The 11266-nt window shown below is 37.8% G+C and overlaps 1 protein-coding gene across 1 annotated transcript; it reads left to right on the plus strand.

Annotated features, from left to right (window-relative positions):
- The first annotated feature begins 8419 nt into the window (after positions 1–8419).
- On the plus strand, positions 8420–9712 carry LOC149247570 (uncharacterized). Its single transcript, XM_089444615.1, has one exon. The coding sequence runs from the start codon at positions 8420–8422 to the stop codon at positions 9710–9712; it is 1293 nt and encodes a 430-aa protein (XP_089300741.1).
- Positions 9713–11266: the final 1554 nt, after the last annotated feature.

Here is an 11266-nt window from a genome sequence, read left to right on the forward strand (position 1 = left end):
GCCAGAAAGCCTTTGGGTTTTCTGAACAAAACTCAGTTTCCAGTTGCTTTCTTAGCTCTGCAACATTTTGTATGATTCTGGGAAGTTGGAGTTGTTTTTTGATTTTGATTGAAGATTTAAAGTCTTTCAATTCTTCAATCTTTTTCTCTGACAGTTCTACTTCCTGCATTGTTTGTACCATTGTGGAAATTCTGGGAGTAGAAATATATGGTAAGGTCATAGTTTCTAGAAATCCTTTATGATTTGGTACTGAAATGAAAAATCCTTCTTTGCCATCAGGCAATCTAGCTGACCCATGGGGTTCAACTGCTGCTAGAAACACATTTCCCAATATGCAGTCTATGGGAATTTCTCCTACTACAAATTTTAACTTCATACAATATTTTTCGAAACAGATGGTGGCAATAGGGACTTCATACCTGAAAGGCCGAGTTCCAGTTCCAGTTACTTGTCGAGGAGCCACCTTCTAGTATTTAACTAGGACAATCTGTTTGTTAATAACATTGATATCCGCACCTGAATCAATCAACGTTCTCAAAGTGAACTTTTCTCCTTGGATATCAATGGTCAACAACACATGATGCTGTTGATATTGGATTGTCATTATTTTAATTTCTCCAAATCCCATTCCAGAATAGGATTTATCTTCATAGATCTCTACATTATCATTCTTAATAGGCTCCTTCTTGTTTTCTATTTGAGAAATCTGTGTTTTAAGGCCAACAACTTCTTTTTTGAGATGGTATATTTTTGTGTTGAATTCTCCCAAGATTAAGGACCTTGGCTTGGTATGCTCTTTGTTTCTTTGAAAATATTTGGTGTTCTTTTCATAGGAAGCATCTACAAATAGGGCTTTAGCCTAATTATTCTTTGAACTACTGCTGCCTTGTTCTTTGTGCATTGTTTGTAGAAAAGCTTCTAGTAGCTTTTCTTTCATTTCTCCTTCTGCCAACATTTTGATGCTGGACAAAACCTTTGACTCATCGTCTTCAATGGTGTGTGCTAGACAAATTTTTTCTTTTTCTTTATTTGACTTGAGTTCGGTCTCTTCTTCTGAACTGAGGATTGATTTTGACTCTGAATGATTGCAATTGCAATCTTCAGATTCTGTACATTCACATAGTTGTATATTTACATGCTCAATGCTGGAATCAGAATTATAGGAAGTAATGCTTGTTGTTTCTGAAGTGCTGCAACAGTCATTTTTCATTAAATGCACTTCTTCTTTGAAGGTGATTCCAGGATGTCTTCTTGTCTCTCTCTGGGATCTTCGTGAGGCAGCTTCTTGTGATTTCTTTCCTATATTCATCTTAGATTCTTTACCTTTAGGACACTTATTTGTTGTATGTTCCTTTTGGCCACATAACCAACATAATATTCCAACCCGTCTTTGTGTTTTAAGATGGATAACTTTTGGCTCATAATAATGAGTTTTAGGGACATATTTGTAAGATCCTTTCTTGTGTTGGTTTGTTCTGTAAGCACGGACCTTTGAATTTTTTGTAGGCTGCCTCTAGGCCTTTTTGCTGCTTTTCTTACTCTTTCTTCTCTGAACAATTGGATCATCAATTGCAAGCCCATACTTACTGCAAATTGATTTGTTGTCTGGCAGTCTTGACAACTTTTGCATTGATTTGTTCACCCTCATGCTGGTGCAAAGTCCTACCAGTGCTTTGGTGATATTGCAATAAATTTCACCCCAAGTGTATGCTTCAAAAGAATTCTAGAAGACTTCTTGCCTCTGGATATACTCAACGAATTTAGAAGGTAGAGCAGCAAGATAGACCTGCTTCCATAATGCATTTTGGCTTTCTTTTACTTCATAAATTCGTTGTGTCCAGTCACGATGAAAGTCTTCATATTGGGACATTTTTTTACACTTGAGGTTCATCAGTACCATCTCATGCTTGTTAGCAATCTCAATTGTAGCTCCACACCAGTGCTCAAGAATAAAGGAGGTGAGGGATCCTATCATATTGCTTTGTGGAGTACCATCTTCATTGTAGATGACATCACCTTCTTCATCCTTAACTACTTCTGCTTCCATTTATGTAATAAGTGCAGGAGATGATTCAACATCCCACCATCTTTGCAATGTACCGGTAAAACATTGTATGATTGTTTTACAGGCTTCAACTTCTGTTTTGCCCCGCATACACATAAGTTTATATTCAGTAAACATTTGATCAATCATTTGCCTGATTTGACCAGTGTTGAGATTGTCAATGTTCCATTCTTTGTAAGAGCTAGTTTGAAAGGTGTGAGTTTCTGGAAGTTTACCTTTACCACCTAGGTCAAGGCTTGGATATCTGGAAAACTGGCTTCAGAAGCGCTCATAGATGGGAAATAAATGCTTTTCAGAATACTCAGGGTATTTGTTTTTAGTGAAAGCTTATGAAAACAATGAGTAGGAGACTTTTGGTGAACTGCCAATTCTTGCTTATCCTTTGGGAATAAATAGGGAAATTTTTCTACTTGCTTAACAACATGTTGGATATTTATAGGGTGGCTAAAAAGCATAGAAGAAGGAATGTGCTTATCTTTGGGTGCTTTGGAAAGGTTTTCAAATTTCTCAGCCAATTCTCCCATAAGACTGTTAGTAGTTTTGAATTCAAAATCTACTTTTTTTTAATGTTTTCTATTCGAACAGATGATTCTCTAACAAATCATTTCAAAGCAGAAACAGAGTAATTCACATTGTTCAGATTATTATTTACATCCTTTACAACAACATGTTAGGAATAATTTACATTGTTCAGATTATTTAATTTACATTGTTCATATTATAATTTCGAAAAATTGAAGATTTCAAAATTGTAACCATCTTCTGAAATCAATAGAAAGAAATATTTCCGCATTTGATATACTCATATTTCCGCATTTGATATACTCATCTGTGTCATAACTCTGAGTAATACTTTTTCTTTATGAGTATTGAGTTGTCTCTGAGTAAAAATCTCCATATTCTATGAGAGGAGAGGTTTGTCGGGGATTCCCCGAGTGTCTAGGAACATCAGCTCGCTAAGGCAAGGAGGCTGTTCAAGAGCATTAATACGTGATGACACAGAGGTTTGTGTATCACGAAAGAAGAAAAGAGATTTTGAATTAGCAAGCTTTGAGAACTCTGAGGGAAGCCCCTGCAATAAAAAAAATAATAAATACTCCTCGTCGATCTAAGCATATTGTATAGGCTTTTGAACGTCATTTATCTCAGTTTTTCATTCATCCACTGCGACTCATCCTTTCTTAACCTCTTTCGTTACATAAGTTAAATGGGTGCACAATTAAGATCAATAATAATTCTGCTCATTCTCCTCACGCTTTTCACATGGAATTTCACATGCCCCTCTGAACGTCGTTACCTGGGTAAACAAGACAATAAGCAACGACTCATCCTTTCTTAACCTCTTTCGTTACATAAGTTAAATGGGTGCACAATTAAGATCAATAATAATTCTGCTCATTCTCCTCCTCACGCTTTTCACATGAAATTTCACATGCCTCTCTGAACGTCGTTACCTGGGTAAACAAAACAATTCTTGCTTATTCGCTTACGCTTCTCCTACCCCACCGTTAACACAAATTGTGAATACTCATAGAACGAACTTTTGTTTGTTTACAAGTGATTTTTACCAGAAAGTATATGTAGTTTAACTAGTTTTGATTTCAGTTCATTAATATACATGTGTGTATTATTTGCGGAAGGTGGTACTGTTATGGGAAGTAAAGAAGAACCATTAATGGAGCAGGTACCAAACCCTTCCACTGCTCTGCTTTCTTTCAGTACTTTTATATATAGCTATACCGTATAGCTATACCGATGGATATACATGTGGAACTGCATGGCAACGCAAATACAGTCCCTCATACAAAGAAACTAATTATGTCTGCACCACTGCCACCAGGATGGGCAGGGTGGTCGAGTCAACCGTCCGTAAACAATCCGTGTGGAGGCGGACCTCCTTTTTGATGATACACGACGATGATATGTTGCCGCCTTATTTTCATTCTCACCGATGGACTTAGATATCTTTTTAATATTTCATATGACCACCTACATATGGAATAAGAATTATTATTTTTAATCTTTTTCGTTCTTTATATCTTGACGCTTCGAATATTCAAACCTATAATATTGAAACAGTTATATTGAATAAGAATTTTTTTGGAGTTGTCTATAATGCGATTTTTTTGGAGATTCTGGTGACGGAATCCCGTGGAAGAAATTGAGGTTAAATCTTGATTTGTTGCAGTTAAAATGGTTTTTTAACTGCATATTTGGATTCAGCACCCTGAAAAACCCCTGGGACGCTTTGATTGTGCAGAAACTAGCTATCAAACTTGCGATTCCAATAGGATTTTGACCGGAAAACCCACGGGAAAGGCTTCCAAAACGTCTCATTATAGACAACTGCATTTTTTTTTTATTATTTTTTCCCCATAAGATTTTTATAATTAGCTATTTTTACATTTGCTCGCGTGGAGTATTTTTTAATATTTGTTGAAGGTTGAGTATGTTTTTAATGAATTAAACAAAGTTTTTTCGGTAGAAATCACATGAGAGTATTTTTTAATGGTTAAAATATTTTCATTATTAATAATTTGTAAATTTTTAAAAATTTTAGATAAAGTTTATTAAAGTTTTAAAGTTTTGATAGAATTAGATATTAAATTTATTTTTTGGAAATTGAAAATTAATTTTTGAATTTTTAAAATTTGAATTTTGAATTTTTGATTGGTGGATGACTAATTGGATCAAAATGCTTATACTCTTAATTGATTTGCAAAGTTTATTAAAGTTTTGGTAAAATTAAATATTAAATTTATTTTTATTAGAGGTTGAAAATTATTTTTTGAATATTTAAAATTTGAATTTTTTATTTTTGATTGGTGGATGATTAATTTTATGTTCAATTTATCATCATAAAAAAACAAACATCTCTAATTGCCAAGTGTCCTCATAAATTAAAATTAATCATCCAAAAAAAATTAACTATATAAATTTTTCATAATTAATATTTTATTCCCATTCATTATCATACTTATTTTTAACAATACATATTTATTAACATAATTATTCCTTCCTTTCTTTCTAATATTTGTTGTATTCTTTCTAATAAAACTGTTTTTTTTTATAACAATCTAATACTAAGTGTCCTCGTAAATTAATTATCAATATATATATATATATATATATATATATATATATATATATATATTATAATTAATATTTTATTTCCCTTCATCATCATACTTATTTTTAACAATAAATATTTATAACCCATAATTATTCATTATTGACTTTCTATTAATTGTTGTATTATTTTAATAACAAAGTTTTTTTTCTAATAACAATGTTTTTTCACATTTTCCACTAATATATTTTATTAATCATAATATTTTTTTCATAGTTTAATTATCTAATTATTACTCACCTTTTTTTCATAAAATTGTTATCAAGTACCAATAGATTATTAGCAATTTGATTCCCCTTCCACCAAAATTGTGGTGCTTAAATCATGCACTTAATATAACTAAGTATATAATTACATTCACCCCATAAGAGTTATATATATATATATATATATATATATATATATATATATATATATAAGATAGTAAAACAAGTGTGGCATGTTGTTTTGTTGCTTAGCACTCCTTTTTTAGGAAAGAAGTAGAGAACTCTTAATTCTTTTTAAATTTAAAGTATATATATACATACTATACTTTTTAATTTTTAATAACTATCTTTTTATATAAAACTTTAATTAGATATTCTAATTATAATTATTATTGAAATATTTTCTTTTTATTAATATTTTTAAAAATATCATATATCAATTTTATATTAATTATAAAAATAATTATTACTCGGATATTCACACTGACTACCTACATCTCGAAGGAGGATGGCCGCAGGTCCTAGGTCATGGTCGCAGGTGCGAGGGCTGCGGCCAACTGGGCCGAGGGCCTAGGGCTTGTTTGTAAAGGTAAAGCTTGATATGGAAGGCGGTCGAATGCAGCGGAGGTTAGCAGAAGGATCGGCTGGCGAACCAAGGCTTCAGAGGAAGACATCTGGCAGAGATCTAAAGGTCCAGTTTGAAACGTGGATGGTTAGTATTTGGATCGTGGATGTAGTTGGAGGCTTCACGATCTCGACATCAGGAAACTGCCTGAGTCTCTGTCTTCCGATCGACATAGTTGTCACTCTCTCCATCTAACCCGAGGTATTACCCTATCACTGTAAACTGAAACGATTCGTTTTGGCGGTTTTAGCATTTAAGCAGGTGAATTAATCATGGTTAACCCTAGTGAGGCCGTCGAGCTCGACCCTGAACCGGAAGACATACTGTCAGTGTGGGGAAAGGACCTAACGGCATAGAACATTGAACAGTTCTTCGGGTCAAGCGGTCTTCATGGGAATTCGAAGCCGAGTCCAAACCTGGACGAGTCATGGAACAATAAGACCTCGATCGAATTTCTGGAAGAAAGGTTGGGGCTGGTAGTGCAGGAAAACCAGGAGGTCCCTGTTCAATTCAATCACTAGGAATCGAGTGCTCAGAAGAAGGGTTTCCCTCAGGCGGAAGTACTCAGCTTCCCACAAGTAAGTAATTCAAAATCCCTCTCTCATGCTCATCCTTATACTGGAGGTCTCGAAGATGTGGTCTTCGGCCATGGCCCTAAAAATTGGTACTGGCATAGCCCGATTGGAGGGCTCAAATCTGACCTAGGGCCGGTTAAAGAAGGTAGATCGCCGGCTATAACTAGATCGTCTATAGCAAGGGTTTTGGTAAACCCTAGCATGATACCTGAGCCAGAGATAGCGGGATGTGAAGCGGAGGAGGGTCGAAGGAAGGATGGCTCGGGAGGCAAAGCAGAAAATCAGCCAGAAGAGGAGGGCGTAGAAAAAGGAGTGGACAAAGGAGCAGGGATCAGGGGTGTTGTGGGAATTTCTGAGTCAGAGATCCCCTCAGGATTTGTGCCAGTAGGCAAAAAGGATTTCTCGCAGCAAACAGAAGCGGCAAATGGGGTGGCTGTTACTCAAGGAAGGGAAGAGGATTCTGGCAATAGGCGGTTTGGGGAGAAGAGGAAGAAGCACAAACTAATCAAGAAAAAGGTAGAAGCAAATCTTGTTCTGGGGGTGGACATCCAAATAGAGGAAGCTATGGAAGTGGCGGAGTGCACATTGGTAGGACGAGCTCGAGGGAAAAAAAAATTCAGCCCAATTCATTCAGAATTGGGCAGATCAGCAATGGCAGGTGGCCCCAGAAAATTCCTTCAAAGTTTCAGTTCTAGCAAAAGGATGGTTCATGATTCAGTTCGATAAGAAGGAAATGGCGGACTGGGTGATGGCGAAAAATTGGGCTTTTGGGAACCGTCCCGTTCTCTTCAGGTGATGGACACCACTGTTCGATGCGTAGCGAGAGAAGGTAGATTCATTCCCGGTATGGGTTCGCGCCCCTGGACTACCTCCTTTTCTATGGGTGGATTCAGTTTTCAGGTCCATTGGTAACATGCTTGGCACCTATCTGGAAACGGATATGTCTTTCATCGAAACAAGGAATAAAGCCATGGCCCAGATATTGGTCAATCTTAACCCCAGAGAAGGCCTAGCGGAAAATATAAAAATTCATTATAAAGACCTCATTTTCGATCAGCCATTGGACTACGAACACCTGCCTTTTAGGTGTCATAGATGCCATGAGTATGGACATCTTGCAAGGGACTGCCCTTTGGGTTTTCGCCATTGGAGGAAACAAAAGAAAGTCGAAGCAGAGGTGATATCAACAGGAGAGGAGATAGTCCCTAGATATGAGGTGGTTCAAGTGGAGGACGTCATGGAAGTGGATAGGAACGAGAAGAAGAAGGCTCTGATGCAGGCACAACAGACCATGCACCTGGAATTTGGAGAAGGATCTCCTATTGGATCAAGGAATGGTGCTCCGAAAGTCACAAGAGAAGTACTTGAAGACATCCCTAAAGGCTCGATGGGTACGCATCTGGACTTTTGTTTTCCTTCTATGCCTCCTCCATTTGAAGTAAAAGATGCATGCTTAAATTCAAATTCCCATAGTCATTCATCAGTAGAACACTCGCAGGTTGAAAACATCAATGCATCTATCCCCAAGATCAATCTAAACTATGAAGAGGCTCCAAGTGATATCGATGATATAAAAATCTCTTCTTCCAAACCTGTATGTCATTATAACCTGCGTTCCCTTGACAAAAGACCGGCTTCTGAAGATCCAATCGGAGGCTTAGGCATGGATGTACCTCAGACCTCTAGGAAGAAGTCGAGGGGACGAAAGTCTTTCCTGTCTAAGGCTCAGGTGAAAGAAAAATTTGACGTGGAGGATGGTAAACAACTGTCGATTCCTGGGGTGCTTAGAGCGGCGAAACCCTGTGGGGATGTGTCAAAATGATCTGCCTTTCATGGAACTGTAGGGGTTTAGCCAGTAAACCCAAAAAACTGGCTTTGAAGGAGTTGGTACAACGTTATAACCCAGAAGTACTCATGCTGCAGGAGACATTAGGCATGAGTTTAGAAGTGGTGTCATCTTTGAGTTCCATTTTCCTAGGGTGGCAGTTTCAAGCATTGGATTCCAGTGGTCACTTAGGAGGCTTGGCTATAGGCTTCAGGGAAGGAAGAATGAAACTCATAAATACGTGGGGGATGGATCATGTTTTGGGGATGGAAGCTATGACCCCTGAATTTGACTTCCCTCTGATAATCTTAAATATATACGGGCCATGCCAGGAGAGAGTCTCGTTTTGGAACAACCTTCTGGCTAAAGCAGTGATGAGAAATCAAAATTTGGTGGTAGGAGGAGATCTAAATTTTTCCATTGGGAATGCCGAGGCTTGGGGTCCCTCAGCCAGAGAAGACCCTCTTTCAGATTTCTTTTTAAATGCTCTTGCTACGCATAATCTGATCGATGCAAACCTACTAAAACTGAAACCTACATGGAGAAATCGTAGAACAGGTGAAGCTAGAGTCGCAAAAAGATTAGACAGGTTTCTTCTAAGTGAAGATCTAGCTTCCAGAATCCCGGTGTTCAGACAGTGGGTAGGAGAGGGGGGAAATTTGGATCACTTCCCAGTTCTACTCGAGCTGTCCAAGCCTCCCTTTAAGCCGGCAGCACCCTTCAAATTCAATGCAGCTTGGATGCAGGAGGAATCTTTTAGAAAGCTCTTTAATGAAACTTGGCAACACCCATGTAGGGATGCCACGGAAGATAAGAGTTTCCTTTTCATGGAAAATTTGAAAAGGCTGAAGAAGGCCACGTTGGATTGGGCAAAAAAGAGGAAGCAGAAGCAAAATGAAGCCTTATTCAATATCAATCTGGAGCTTGGGGAATTGGAAAATCCTGATTCGAATGGCTATGAATCTCAGGAGTCGAAGGACAGGATATTGTTGTTAGAAAAGCAGAGAAGTCAAATTCTTTTGGACAGAGAAGAGGAATGGAGGTTGAAAAGCAGGGCAATCTGGCTGATGGCTGGAGATGAAAATACAAAAAATATTCACAATTATGCAAAAGGGAGGAAGATAATGAATACTATCTGGAAGTTAAAGGATGAGGAAGGTAGAGAGGCCAATACCTTTGAATCTCTCTCATACATGGGGAGGAACCATTTTCAAATATTATTCTCGGAGCAACGAGAGCCTAAATTAGCAGAGGTTATCAAAACAACCCAATGTTTTCCTCGATAGGTGGAGGAGGATAAAGCTAAGGGCTTGCAGGGAGAAGTCACACCTGAAGAAGTGGAGAATATTATAACATCTATGGCCAAAGATAAAAGTCCTGGGCCTGACGGGTGGCCTATAAAACTTTTCCAGCATTTCTTTGATCAGATTGGCTCAGAATTAACAGAGGTGGTTGAGGAATCCAGAAGGAAAGGTATGGTATATGTGCCTTTTAACTCAACCTTTATAGCCCTTATTCCCAAGAAAGAAGACCCTGAGTTGTTTGAAGATTTCAGACCCATTTCGCTCTGCAACAACATTTATAAAATTATAGCTAAGGTGATTGTTGTCCACTTAAAGCCAATTCTGTCCAGATGCATCTCAATCGAACAGTTTGGTTTTCTGGATGGGCGCCAAATTCATGAAGCCATAGGGGTGGCTCAGGAGACAATTCATAGTGTGAAACTGATGAAAAAGAAAGGAGAAGTGGTGAAAATCGACCTATCAAAAGCCTACGACAGAATCAGTTGGACCTACCTCCGGATGTTGCTAACTCACCTGGGTTTTAAAATTGATTTTATCAATTGGATTATGGGATGTATCACCAGTGTTAGCTATGTGGTACTTATAAATGGAGTAGCCTCTCCATTCTTCAAAGGGCAAAGAGGATTAAGACAAGGTTGCCCTTTGTCTCCACTGCTCTTCCTTCTGGTAGCGGAAGGGCTAAGCCAGTTAATTCTTAAAGCCAAAATGGAAGGAACAATAAAAGGTCTGGAGGTTGCTGTCAATTTATTCATTTCACATCTTCATTTTGTCGGCGATATTTTACTCTTTAGTAATGGAAACCTGTCAGAAATAAAAGAGATTAAGAAGATTCTTGAGCTTTTCATGAAAGCAACTAGGATGCAAGTAAATTATAGGAAATTGCAGCTCATTCTAGAAGGCTTTAATAGATAGGACAAAAGCCAAATTACATCAATTCTTCCTTTAGAGGTTTATAAGCTTGGGGACCCTTTCAAATATCTGGGGTTTGGCTAAAACCGGACAATTATACGAAGCAGGACTGGAATTGGTTGGTAGCGAATATTGAAGCCAGAATTTCTCACTGGAGCTTTAAGTGGCTTTCCAGAGCAGGAAGGTTAATTTTAATTAAATTAGTCCTTCTAGCAATCCCAGTTTACTGGGTTGCGCTGACATGGGTTCCTAAAGGTATATTGGGAAAGATTAGAAGAATCTGTAGCAGATTTCTATGGGCTGGATCAAAGGAGGATTTAGTGCTCCCTTGGATTACTTGGGAGAAAGTGGCAAGACCAAAAGAATGGGGAAGGTGGGGAATAAAAGACATCACTTCTTTTGGATCCTCCCTGGTGGCAAAATCGCGGTGGAGAATCACCAACATGGAAAACCTCTGGACAAAAGTGCTGAAACAGAAATACATTGACCCGACTCCTCTTGAGGACTGGATAACGAATCCAGAAAAGAAAGGAGGAAATATGTCGATAGTCTAGAGGGCGACTATTGATTCCTTCAAAATTATTGAACAAGGTTTGTCCTAGAAGATTGGAAACAGTGAAAATATTT

This window comes from Pinus tabuliformis, chromosome 7, assembly GCF_031772625.1.
Source record: "Pinus tabuliformis cultivar Carrire ecotype Pingquan chromosome 7, CPIR1, whole genome shotgun sequence".
NCBI classification, from domain to species: domain Eukaryota; kingdom Viridiplantae; phylum Streptophyta; class Pinopsida; order Pinales; family Pinaceae; genus Pinus; species Pinus tabuliformis.